Here is a 13,956-nt window from a genome sequence, read left to right on the forward strand (position 1 = left end):
GTAAAATTAACAACAATAATGCGGGGGGCACTCTATCCAAAGAGTTAAGAAGGAATGGGAAAGTGTTGAGTTATATATGGAAAAATATGGAAAGGAAAGTTAGTTAAAGATAAAAAAATAAATAATTATCGCAAGGGGAAAAATAACATCATAAAGGGTAATAATATTTAATATAAAATAGACAACACAACAGAAAAAGCAAGTATATGACTAAATGAGATCGCACAGGAGTGAGGGAAGTGGGGAGAGAGGGAGGGGGGTAAGGAATGGAAGGAGGCAATGGTTGGAGGAGGGTATAGGGGGATGAATTAAAGGAAAATTAAGACTGAGAAGCGCATGGTTTTTGTTTTTTAAAGATGCAAAGGCTTGCAATCAGCCAAAGTATATAGCCCAACTTCCAGGAGACTGCGATCTACTTGCGGATTTATAAACTGGAGGTGATCTACCCCCGTTTTATTGGTGTTCAGGTCAGAGTTGTTTTTAGAGAGAGGAAATATCCAATTTTTGAGGTTAAAGTAAAAGTTCCTGACCTTTTTTTTATAATGAGGAAATGCTGCTAAAACTCTGTTCTTCATTCCACGAAGGGGAGAGGGGGCGGGGCCGGGTGCTCAAAGACAAAAGAAATGGAAAAGGAGATAGCGATCAACTACAGCCTCCTGGGGATCGACCAGCCTCGCATTCATGCAGCCGCCGGGAGAGGCAGGGGCTGCAGCCGAGTGCTGCTTCGCAAACAAACGGGGGAAAGTGCTTAGCACCCAGAGAATCCTGCTGAAAAACACGAAGCAGCAACAGCAATTGCACACACACCATCCCAAGCCAGCACAGTAACCAAGTCCCAAAAGCAAGAAAGGACTCAGCAAACACTGCTGCGGCCGGCGTTGCTGCTGCTGACTCGGGGAGCTCAGTGCTCTCTTCCGCACAGCGCCTATCACTATGGCTTATTTTCGGGGTACGGTTTATATTTCTCAAATGCTTAGAAATGCTGCTATGGCTTATTTTATGACTACGCCTTAAAAAGGGGGAAACACGGTAGTACTGTAGTTCAATCACACAGGGTGCAACCACACCTTTAAACAGACTTAAAACCATTTAGGAATGTGATGTGTCATTTGTGGGTAGCACATCTTTTACAAAAACATAGTAAGAGGGTCGTCTTAAATTTAGAAAACCCAGGTGGCAGTATTCCTTTTCCTTTCTGAGAGTCCAGAGTTCTTAAGGAAGAAAGAAAATTCTGTACAGGCACATTAAGAAAAGAGGAATGGAACCTCCAAATGTAAAATAATAATAATAAATCATTTTATTGCAGGGGGAATCTCTTTTTCACACAAGTATGGACTTAATCACATTTAAATTACTCAATATATTTGTGTGTGTGTGTGTGTGTGTGTTCCTTTAAGAACATTTCAAAAAAGGATGTATGCAGCTGTGCTTTAGAGGGTTTTTATTATCATGCCAACTTCTCTAGATAGAAGCAAGTTCTTGAAGGAAGGCTGCATATAGTTTGGTTCCCTCAATGAAGTTGTACCTACATTTAAGAAGAAAACAAGATTAATAGTGGGAATAGTGGGCATGCATAAGCAGGTATAGCGCAGATGGAATATGAGTTGTCTAAATTACAACTTTGCAAAAATGTATGACTACGTTAATGGGTAAGCGTCATAATTTATGGCCAATACTACATCTGGTTTTATTATTCACGCTTTTTCTACTTCATTTACATCAGTATTTCCAATGCTGTATGTTTAGTTTTTCCATCTTCAAGAAGCTTCTAGGCTAGAAGCTTCTTGAAGATGGAAAAACTAAACATACAGCTTCTAGGTGGCTTTTATTGCACACAAAACAGCAGTCCCAAAGTTGACTTCTCTCCAGAGATTATGCTTAAAATTCATTTACCATAGCATTTTCTCCCACTATTAAAAGACTTCATTATTTTAAAGGCCTACAGATTACCTGTTGATCTTTTCATTTTGACCATGAGGGGCATCATCTGGTCCTCCTATTCCTAGAAGCATTATACTCTTTCCAGTTACGTCTTGGAAATGTGAAGCAATTGGAATTGTTCCACCTATTCGGGTCAAGTCAGCCTCGGTGTGGAATACTAAGAAATAGGAATAAAAGAAAACTTAATTTTCATAGACTGGTTACTTAACATTTTATCCACCTAAGTCCCAGAGCAGATGCATTTGTCTTTGTTGCAATCTTGAGTTAAAAGTTAACTACTTCCTAAACTTAAAGTTGTGATCCTGTCTATAACTGACAAAATCCACAAAAATAACTGTTTTAAACCTTCTGCAGCAAAAACAGTTCTGTCTTAACGTGTCCCATGACTGTTCTTTAAAATATATTTTCACAAAACAAAACGAGCCTCTTCCAAAGCCAAAATGCTCCTTCAAAATACTGTGTGACTTACATACACATTCATATAGCATTGCAGGTTTAGTATTAGATGCATGTGTAGATTACTTTGGATTTTTTGTAATGATGCAGCCATTGCTATGAAGTTTTCTTCTACACTGCTTTTTAGTATGCTGGGTGCTTCATAATAATCACAACAGCCTCAAAGTTTTGTAATTTGTTGCAGTAAAGTGACCAGACCTTTCTCTATTGCCTTTCTTCCAGCCAAATACAGAGGTTCATCTGTATCAGAAAGCCACGGCTTTGATGCTTGGACATTGGTTATTTCAATATGATTAGGGCTGTTCCGTTCAGCAAATTTCTTGTTCAAATGATCCATTACCTCGAGAGAATAATAGTGAAAGTTTATTCTAGTATGCTCCTGGTAAAAATTAAATCTGTCGTAATAACACAATAATATATTAATTATCTGCTTATGAAGATGCATTGTGGGATAATGACCTGCAGTATTCATGGTCTAGCACACTTTGAGCTTCGAATAAAGGCTGATCAATGTGCTGGTGATTATCTTTTGGTGCTTCAATGTGCTGGCCATTATTCAAACTCCCATTCTCTGATTCAAGCTAGTACCTTAAATATATTATCAACTTCATTTTGAGTTAATTCACTAGCAATGTGATGGAATGTTACCCAGAAGTAAGCCTCAGTTTAATTCATGTGAAGTAAGCATACTTGAGTTGCAGCCTTAGGCTACAATGCTTTACACACCTATTTGATAAAAAGTCCTATAGAACTCAGTAGGGATTATTTATGAATGAACATGCATTGTATTCCATTGCATGGCAACAATGTTGTATACACCTACCTGGGAATAAGCCCTATTGAACACAGTGGGGAACTACTTCTCAGTAGGCCTATTTAGGCTAGGTTGCTAGAAACATCACGTCAATTGAGGAACGCAAATTACACTGTTCTCCACAAGAGAATAAAGAGATTTTAAAGACACACAACCCAGAACTCTACCTGTTTTGTTACTACAGAGCGATCCATATGGGGAACCAGGCGTATTGAAAATTTCCCGATTACCCTTGCAGGGATTACAGTCTTAGTTCCAGGTGCAGAGAAAGCTCCTTCAATTCCATGGATGGACAAAGATGGGTAGCGCGACTTCCGCATTAATAATTCTTCCTAAACAAAAAAAAAACCTCCAACTTTTAAAGCAATATATCGAGTCTTAAACAAAAAGTTGCAGTTTGCTCACCATTCCTATTATTTTACACGACAAATGGTTATTTATATCATCATTATCATTTGCATTTTTAGTTGCTTTTTCATGAAATATGATCCAAAGTGACCTACAAACTAATAAAACATGAAAACTAGATTCTGAAAACTGAATCATTTTTTGAGCCTGGAATACGTGGTCTTATGGCACCCTCCCCTTTCTTTAAATGGTAATGCCTATTGCATCACTTATTTCATGTATGTTTGTCATCTCCCCACCCCCACTCATTCTACTGAGTGGGGTGCTAGACTTTGGACCAAAAATCATTCCTGGCGGCAGAACTAATTCAGACTAATCATGGAGAGAGTGGTTGGCTGACATTTTTCTATCTCATGATACTAGACTTGGGATTACTCTAGAACCCCCAATCTGACAGTACACTTGGGGCTGACAGTTCCACACAAGGTGGAATTCATTAATACAGGCTAAGAAAATGGTGCTAGTGACTTGTATACATATTTTACAAGCATATTCTTGCAAAAAGGGAAATGCTCCCCTTTCATTACACTCAATATCAGCTGCCTGTAGTAGCCATCCCACACTGCCTAATGGTAGAGCAGACCCAGATTTGACCTTGCTTCTACATCAACTATAAAGGAATTCCCACAATTTGCCCCATCCTAACTGAAAATTCCGAAACCAGCTATCAAAAGCCCAGCTTAGAATTCAATGCAAAATCAATGTGGCATATACTTTAGTGCTATATGTGAAGTTTCTTATCCCAAATATGTCCTTCTGCTTCTTGAAATCCCATTCAATTTTTTCATAGAGTTTCTTTTCTTTTTCCGTAAGAGGAGCAACTGCATCATAAATCCCAGGTATCAGTATATGACCAGAAGAATCGACAAGGGTACCTGAAAACAAATGTACAAGTTCTGAAGAAGAACTACAGAAATAACAGAACTTATTTAATGGACAGAATGTAATACCAAACATCAATTAATTTTTTTATTTTAAAACTAGGGAATAAAGAAGGCAAGCCTCAAAATAGTCCTTTTTTAAATTTATTGAATATTTCTCTTAATTTCTATTTAAAAATCAAGAGCTGCCCCATTTCCCTTTTATTTTTAAACAAAACATGTTACATGATAAACTTTGCTGTTCTCTAAGAATCTCTATGAAGAGCTATGTTTCTTCGGCATCATGGAACATGCACAACCATTCCTACTGGTAAGGACCACCATTAGTATATATATAAACCTATAAAACCAGATCCCCAGAGTAAGATAATGGCTAAACAAGAATAAGAATAATGGGGGAAGGTAGTGGCAATACCTGTAATAGCATACATGTGGCAAGCTCTGACCCCAACCTATGAATGTTCATGGGAATGTCTATACACGTAATAGTCTTATTTCAGGAGCAGCCTGCCCCCTCTTACTGCCCTCGCCGAAGCCTTGCTTACTAGGGTTACCAGCTGAAGCTTCCAGCAAGATCTTGTGAGAACCCCACATAAAGCACATTGTGGTAACCAGCGTTGAGGTTACCAATGCTGAAATCTCAGCAGTCAAGCTTTGAAGCAGCCTAGAATGTGTGAGCTAGTTGTTCACTAGTAGAAACTGTACTTACTCAACAGATATATTAAGTCACTGGTTGCTTCAGGAACTATACCTCCAAAGGTTCCTGAATGCAAGTCTTTTTTAGCACATTCAACCTAGAAAAAAAGTAGATAAAGGAATCAGAGGGTGTACAGTTGTACCTCGGGTTACAGACGCTTCAGCAGGTTACAGATGCTTCTGGTTACAGACTCCGCTAACCCTGAAGTAGTACCTCGGGTTAAGAACTTTGCTTCAGGATGTGAACAGAAATCGTGTGGCGGCAGAGGGGGGCCCCATTAGCTAAAGTGGCTAAGGTTAAGAACAGTTTCAGGTTAAGAACGGTCCTCCAGAACGAATTAAGTTCTTAACCTGAGGTACCACTGTATTAGTAGGCCATGCCAGGCCATACAAAGATTTTGCATCAGGAAGATGAACAGGCACAAGCTTCACGTTTGTGTGCTCATCCCTCTCCGACATGCATCAATTAAAAATTGTCATCCTTGCTTAGCAGCTTATTTGTTAGAAACTTTACAGGCGAATGATAATAAAATGAATGATAAGATGTGTCTGAAAAATTTGCATTATTATTATATCCCAACTTTCCTCCAAGTAGCTCAAGGTGGTCCATGGTTCTCATCATATCTATTTTATTCTAACAACCCTGTGAGGTAGGTTAAACTGGGCTTCATGGCTGCGTCGGATTAGAACCCAAGTCTTCTAGGGCATAGTTCAACCATTACACCACACTGATTCTACTAATTGTAACAATATTAAAGAGCCCCAAATACCTCAATTAAGAAATAGCTGTTCCCCCTTGTTCCATATGTAATACTTGGTTTGTTGCTGATCCACGCAGAATCAGTGATCACAATGTAATCGACATCTGAAAAAAACGTACTATTTCTCTCTTCAACCAGTTTCAATAGTCCAGGGGATCCTACTTCTTCCATGGCTTCAAGGAGAAACTTTACATTCACAGGAAGTTCCTGACAGAGAGTGGTTTAAAATGTAGTAAACGATGTGCTTGTTTGTTTTTGATGGCAGATTTCATGAAATAGGAAAGACTTGTTAAACAAAAAACAAAAAATCACATACATATTGTTGAAGTGCTTCTACTGCATTCAGTACAGCCAGAATTTGCCCTTTGTCATCCGAGGTTCCACGTCCATACAGACTACCTTGAAATAGAAGTGAAGCAAAGAGAAGCTGATAGAATCCAGTTACAATTGTACAGTGTTTGACAAGTTTCAGAGGTGGCAGTCCTGTTGTACCAGATAAAAGGTCCATTTGGTTCACCATCCTGTTTTCACAGTGGCCAATCAGATGCCTGCAGGAAGTTCACAAGCAGAGCCTGAAGCGATACCTTCTCCCACTATTGCCACCCAAGAACTGGTATTCGGAGACATTCTGTCTCTGTATTGCTGCCATTGAATAATAATAAATGCTCACCATTTTTTTCTGTCAAATTGTATGGCTCTGATGCCCATCCATCCTCTAATCTGGCTGGCTGCACATCCAGATGTCCATAAAAACAAACTGTATGTTTTTTAGGGTCCTTTTTAAGTTCTGCCAGAATGACTGGTGGCAAACGAGTTGTACTTCCATTATGCAGCTAAAGCAGAAGTGATGCATTAACAGTGCAATCCTATACATGTGCTAGAAGCTATCACTTGCCTCTTTTACCCAATCTCCTCACCTCCTGACCATGTTACCGTATAGTCCATCTATATATATTAATCCAGAATTATATACAATTAATCCAAAATGCGGCAGCTAGATTGGTGACTGGGAGCGGCCGCCGTGACCACATAACACCGGTCCTGAAAGACCCATGGGCGTACCCAGGATCAAAACTAGGGGGGGCAAGGGGAGGGGCCAAGGCACGGAAGGGGAGGGGCCACAAAGTGGGCGGGAACGGCGAACTCGCGCTCCGCCGGGCTGTGCCCCTCCCTAGAAGCAGGGCTGGTGGGCGGAGGCGGAGCCCAGCCCAGCGGAGCGCGAGTTCGGCTTTCCCGCCCACCGCGCCGCGCTCCCTGGTTCCCCGCCGTGCTTGGCCTTGCCAGAGGGCGCGATGGGGAGCTGGAGGGAGGGCGCAGCGCGGCGGGCGGGAACGGCGAACTAGCGCTCCGCCGGGCTGTGCCCCTCCCTAGAAGCAGGGCTGGTGGGCGGAGGCGGAGCCCAGCCCAGCGGAGCGCGAGTTCGGCGTTCCCGCCTGCCGCGCCGCGCTCTCTGGTTCCCCGCCGCGCTTGGCCTTGCCAGAGGGCGCGACGGGGAGCTGGAGGGAGGGTGCAGCGCGGCGGGAATGGCGAACTCGCGCTCCGCCGGGCTGTGCTCCGCCTCTGCCCACCAGCCCTGCTTCTAGAGTAGGGCAGCTGCCCTAACTTGCCCCGTGGTGGGTACGCCCTTGGAAAGACCTACATTGGCTTCCAGTACGTTTCCAAGCACAATTCAAAGTGTTGGTGCTGACCTTTAAAGCCCTAAACGGCCTCGGTCCAGTATACCTGAAGGAGCGTCTCCACCCCCATTGTTCTACCTGGACACTGAGGTCCAGCGCCGAGGGCCTTCTGGCACTTCCCTCGCTACGAGAAGCCAAGTTACCTTCTCGGTAGTGGCCCCCACCCTGTGGAACGCCCTCCCACCAGAGGTCAAAGAGAACAACAATTACCAGACCTTTAGAAGGCATCTTAAGGCAGCCCTGTTTAGGGAAGCTTTTAATGTTTGATGGATTTCTGTATTTTAATGTTTTGTTGGAAGCCGCCCAGAATGGCTGAGGAAACCCAGCCAGATGGGTGGGGTATAAATAATAAATTATTTATTATTATTATTATTATTATTATTATTAAATAGCTGCTTCTTAAGTAACCTTTGTTACTGGCAATTCTATCTTTCCTTTAGATCATATTTTTCAATTGTGAGTCAGTGGACAGAGATTTTATTTCTATCTTCTATACTTCAGCAAATATAGGAGGAGGAGGAGAGTGGGTGACCAAAACACATAGCATGAAAGACTGGAATGTTTTAGGCGGATTAACAAAGCCTCTTTAGAGACATTAAGCAGTAGCCTTAAAGTGATCCTCATTATATATGAAGATAGATTTCATGCTGAAACACAATAGATTACCTCTTGTACACCCAGTTCCACCAACTCAACAGTTCCTCCTAAATATTTTATCCTCTCTTCTGCTAAATGTATCATTTCAATCAGATCTTGCCTCTTCAGAAGGTTACTGGAGTCACTTTCAATGGCCACCCATTCCCTGAGTCTCTGTGAAAAGAGGAAATTATGAGGGGGATGGAATCCACATTCCAGGTAACACTCCTTCACTCTAGTTTTCCAGCTTATCCCAAAATAGTACACCCGCTTGTACCTGTACATATTCATGTTGATGTGCATCAATATACTGAAATATTTGATCTGCAGGGGCAAGTGATGCTTCATAGGTAATAGTTGTGAAAGCAAGAAGAAATATAAGGGACATCTGAAAGAATAATTACTATTATTAGTAGCCTGCAATTCTCAGAGCCAAAATTCCATACAGTTTGACATGGACTGTTTGGTTGCAGAAGATTCCACATTATCCAGGGGGCAGGGGGTGAGACTAGAGTTTGCCCAATAAGTTAAGATTGCTGTTTGTTATTCTATCACTGCTGTCTTAGTCTTGATTAATCTTTGACCTTTGAGTGTTTTAAAAAACAAACCTCTGGCAAACCCTTCCATTGCAATAGTTCCGTTTCCTGGCTGCTTACAATTTTTACCACTTGCCTGAGCGGTGAGATGTTCCAAGGACAGTGCTCTATGCAATTTAGTTTTCTATACAGTTCACTATTGACTTACAGTGCCTTTTGTGAGTACGAACCCCCAATACACAGAGTGTTTTTAAGGATTATTATATACCTCTTCTGCATATGTTCCATCAGTCCAAAAGCAGACTGATGGGTTGTTCTCACCCATACTTAGCATTTGCAAATAGTAAGAGAAACAGGCAATACTTCACCATGGCAGTAGAGACAAGTAGTGGCAGAATTTATCCTTCTTTGCCAGTAGAGTCAGTAAGCAGAGGCTGTGAAATGTCCTCTTATTTCAAAATCCAGGAAGCTTTTGCTTTACAAGCCATTCTGCACCACTAATTTTATCTCCGTTCCCACTGTTCCCACTGTTTATTTTAGCCTGAGCAAACAGTTTGCTAATTTGTTAACTGTCTGGTTGATGTGTTTTTTCCAGGAATTTACAGTTACTGTGCAGTAAACACAAGCCGATCCATCAACGCCCCCAGTGTTGGAAAATAATTGAGTATAGTGTGGGCATCAGAGAAATTTAAGGATTGTAAAAGTTAATACTGTATGGAGAATGAGTGCTGTCCAGCACTGTGCCACTATAGGGCATGGCCATTCAATGTTTCAGTGTCGCACAGTTGTGGGTGCAAGTTGCTTCTGGTAGAAGTGATGAGGAGTCCAATATGCCCAGAAAAGAAGTTTTTGCTGTATTAAGCATAAACAAAGATTCAATAAGCAAAACCTTCCCCCAACTTTGCTCCCTCACTCCCCCTTCAAAGCACTTCCCGCTTTTAGTTTTGTTCTCATTATTTTTACTTTAACTGTAAAATTTGAAAAAAGAGTAAAAAGTATTTTGAGCAAAAAACTCACAGGACCAGACATTGCAATTCCAGGTTTGAAATGTCCCTGGGAGAAGTGGATGCTGGTGCCATTACCCACTTGTCACTATTTTAAATTCCTGCAACATCTCAAAACAGTGCAAAGTTGAAGGTATTTTGTTGGAAATTAAAATGATCCAGATTTGAACACTGGAATTTATTGCATTTTAGTGAGCCCTACAAGGACAAGCACCAAAAGATGTCCAGTGCTAACACCAGGTTGCAGGGAAATCAGAATCTCTTTTAAATAGTACCAATTCCCCAGTAGCCAAACCCACAAATAATGCCTTAACTATGTACTCAATTATGGGACACGGGTGGCGCTGTGGGTTAAACCACTGAGCCTAGGACTTGCTGACCAGAAGGTCGGCGGGTCGAATCCCTGCGACGGGGTGAGTTCCCGTTGCTCAGTCCCTGCTCCTGCCAACCTAGCAGTTCGAAAGCATGTCAAGTGCAAGTAGGAAGGTAAACGGCGTTTCTGTGTGCTGCTCTGGTTTTGCCAGAAGCGGCTTTGTCATGCTGGCCACATGACCCAGAAGCTGTACGCTGGCTCCCTAGGCCAGTAAAGCGAGATGAGTGCCGCAACCCCAGAGTCGTCCGCGACAGGACCTAACGGTCAGGGGTCCCTTTACCTTTACCTTTATGTACTCAATTAGATGTGCACTACACTACAAGTTCAACTTCCACCGTATCTGAAATTAGGTGCAGTGGTACCTCGAGTTGCAAACGCCTCAGGTTACAAACGCTTCAGGTTATAAACTCCGCTAATCTGGAAGAGTTACCTCAAGTTGAGAACTTTGCCCCAGGATGAGAACAGAAATTGTGTGCTTGCGGCGCAGCGGCAGCAAGAGGCCCCATTAGTGAAAGCACGCCTCTAGTTAAGAACAGTTTCAGGTTAAGAACGGGCCTCTGGAACAAATTAAGTTCGTAACTAGAGGTACCACTGTATATCCTTGGATAACTGGAATGGACAGACAGGGTGGCCACTTATGCATTGCCAAAAAGGCCACATATTTGCATAGCATTTGCATGTGTTAATTCATATGCAGAGCTACAAATTTAGAAATAATGAGCATTATTTAAATAGCACTGCTATTATTTAAATCTCATCATAGCTGTGAAGACTAACCCAGGTTTCTGCTCAGTCTTCTCTTGTGGAGTGAACTGCTTCAAGGCTGCTGCTCTTTCTTCCAAGGGATCTTTATCTTCCAGGTGGATTTGGGCCCTTCAACTAGAGAACTGTCATCTGCAAAGTAGGACACATGGCCATCTAAATAGACCCACTTAATAACAGTCACAAAATTACTGGCCCTTTGACTGCCCACAACCTACTGCCCAAATTATTCCTATTCTGATTTGTTACTGAAATCTGCGAGGAGAAAGATTAGTTCTCAGAGGGTCATGTCACATTTTTATCAATTATCTGTGTCTCTTTCCCTGAAGGTTTGAGAGGTCCTTGTGAGGTTTCCCCATTGGGAAGTATGTTGGTGTGGGGTGCTGTAAGAGGGAAAATGCAAGGCAGATGCCTGCAGGTTCTTGGAAGGTGCAGTAGGCCAGGGCAGATCCGATTACTCAGGGCCTTTCTGCAAGGACACACGTCAAGTGTACCGCAAGCAGATTGTACCCATTTCACAACTCTTCTGCAACGACTTCTCAGTGTCAAACGTGCGCCAGCCAGCCCACAGCTGATGGGGATATAGATTTGCTGGTTAGGTTCACAGCAAGCATATTGGTGGGCAGGAGTCATGATGGGCATCACTAATCATGTCACAAAATAATAGCCCATATGTGCCCAACCACACTTTCCAACTGTGCTCAAAATTGTGGGAAGGGTTATGAGAGAAGACCTGTGTGACCATGCACAAGACAAGCATGAAATGTGATTCTGCAGAAAGTTCGCTTTTCTAATGGAATTTGAAATGTAATTGCAATGTTGATGAGTGCTTGCAGCCCTGATATAATAATGATCATCATCATGCCATTATGAATGTGCTGGGAAAATATTTATCTCCCCCCCCCTGCTCATCAGAAATAGCCACAAGCAAGTTCTCACATATTAATGTGCTATAATTGTTTTTGTTTTCAGCTTTAGTGGTTTTCCAGTGTAATTAGCATCAGAGCAGTTGATTCTGATGAAACGCTGCAAGCAATTAATGCTTCACAGAGGATTGCACCAGTAAAGACAGATGCATTGAGAGGTCTTTTAACAGCCTTAAATTACCTATTGACAAAAACATATGCACAAAACTCCGCGTAAAATGGCTGTCACCAAAAGAGAAGAGAACTAAAGATTGCTGTTCAAAGAGATTAAAGAGTTGGAAAGAGATACATCTGCTCTAATGAACAAATCAGGGCTTTTGTGGAACATTAGGCAAACATTAAGACTTTGGCTTGTGGATGGGACAAAATATACAAAGACGGTGCACATTGTAGATTTTATTTACTGCATTTTGTTGTTACTGATTCAATGAGTTAGGGGGCCTTTTCTGGGGACATAGCCCAGATGCAGAATTGTGTGGTTCATCTGGCCCCTTCACTTTTTAGTTTCTCCTTCTGTCTGGTGAAGAAAATTCATGTTATTGTCGTTGCTGTTGTTTTGCTGCATTTCAAAATCCCGTTTAAATTTACAGAAAAACTTTTAAGACGAACCTAACATACTTTAAGTGGCAATGATCAGTGTTTGAGAACTGAGATTCAGTCATCTTTACAGTCATGCCTCGGTTTAAGTACACCTTGGTTTGAGTATTTTCAGTTTAAGTACTCCGTGGACCCGTCTGGAATGGATTAATCCACTTTCCATTACTTTCAATGGGAAAGTCCACTTCAGGTTAAGTACGCTTCAGGTTAAGTACGGACTTCCAGAACCAATTACACTCATACTTCGGGTTAAGTACGCTTCAGGTTGAGCACTCCGCAGACCCGTCTGGAACAGATTAATCCACTTTCCATTACTTTCAATGGGACAGTTCGCTTCAGGTTAAGTACGCTTCAGGTTAAGTAATCCACGGACCGTCTGGAACGGATTAATCCACTTTAAGTGCAGACTTCCGGAACCAATTGTGTTTGTAAACCGAGGTACCACGGTATTGTTGTAAATTGCAATTATATAAGCATCTCAGAAATAAACGTGAAGGAGGCACTATTTTTTCTGTTCTGATTTCCCTCTGTATGTCATATTGGCCTGGTATGAACATAACTTATTCAATAGGTCCTTGAACCTTTGTCTATTTGGGATGAACAAATATTGATAATGCTTGAGCTCAGCTAATTCTCACTCAAGTAAATGGTTAATCTGGGACAAGTTTCAAGCTCTCGGCTATCCAGTATTTGCGTGTGCATTATTTAATGTTAACACAAAACTTCATATTGTATATTAAGAAGCTACAATAACATCATCCTATCACAATTCCATCGTATCACAAAGGTATTATTAATTTTAACAAAATGCACAACTTGAACAATAAGTTGTATCATGTAATTATATTACTAATAACTCAAATCTTAACAGAAGGCTCTCATAATCTACTATATTTTTTTCTTGATCTGTTAGAAGACTTTATCACTTTGTTTCCAATTTCACTAGTCTTTTCATAATTAAACCAGACATGTCTATATCCATTTTGCATTGTATATCTTCCCCAAAATATTAATATATTGTGAACCCATAAATCCTATCTGGTTCTAAATATCTTTTAGTATATTCAATAAATTTCTGTCATTTGTCAAAAAGAAAAACCCCTCTCCTCTGTCTTCATTCTCAGGCTCTTTATAAGAAAACATCAATATCTTAGATTTTCTATAATTAAACTGGCAGTAATTTGTACAATTACTTTGTACTACTGGTACAGCATTGTATCAGCCCAGATATCCACTGATTCCATGCAATTTATGCCACTGAGCCAAACATTTTGATTTTGTCATTGCAAATGTTCAATGAGTCCAGCTTTCTTCTGTCTTTGCTCTTTGAATGACAAATATATCAAACACCATGCAGCAAACACAGTTTTCCTTACCAGTTTCGACCCACTCATCATGTTTAGGTGGACTAGCCACTTCATGTTTAGTTCAAATGTTATTTGTAGAACCATTCAACATACAATTACATTTGTTTTAAGCTGAAAACTAC

At 41.2% G+C, this 13,956-nt stretch overlaps 1 protein-coding gene across 1 annotated transcript; it reads right to left on the reverse strand.

Moving 5' to 3' along the window:
* Window positions 1-1,426: 1,426 nt before the first annotated feature.
* LOC118090242 (beta-Ala-His dipeptidase-like) lies at window positions 1,427-9,334 on the reverse strand. Its single transcript, XM_035125695.3, has 12 exons — window positions 9,174-9,334; window positions 8,547-8,657; window positions 8,300-8,443; window positions 6,628-6,790; window positions 6,274-6,356; window positions 5,967-6,164; window positions 5,210-5,294; window positions 4,334-4,494; window positions 3,379-3,543; window positions 2,596-2,737; window positions 1,951-2,098; window positions 1,427-1,525 (listed from the first exon to the last, which is right to left on the reverse strand). The coding sequence occupies exons 1-12, from the start codon at window positions 9,174-9,176 to the stop codon at window positions 1,462-1,464; spliced, it is 1,467 nt and encodes a 488-aa protein (XP_034981586.1). The 5' UTR covers window positions 9,177-9,334; the 3' UTR covers window positions 1,427-1,461.
* Window positions 9,335-13,956: the final 4,622 nt, after the last annotated feature.

Source organism: Zootoca vivipara, chromosome 8 (assembly GCF_965207765.1).
Source record: "Zootoca vivipara chromosome 8, rZooViv2.hap1.1, whole genome shotgun sequence".
NCBI classification, from domain to species: Eukaryota; Metazoa; Chordata; class Lepidosauria; order Squamata; family Lacertidae; genus Zootoca; species Zootoca vivipara.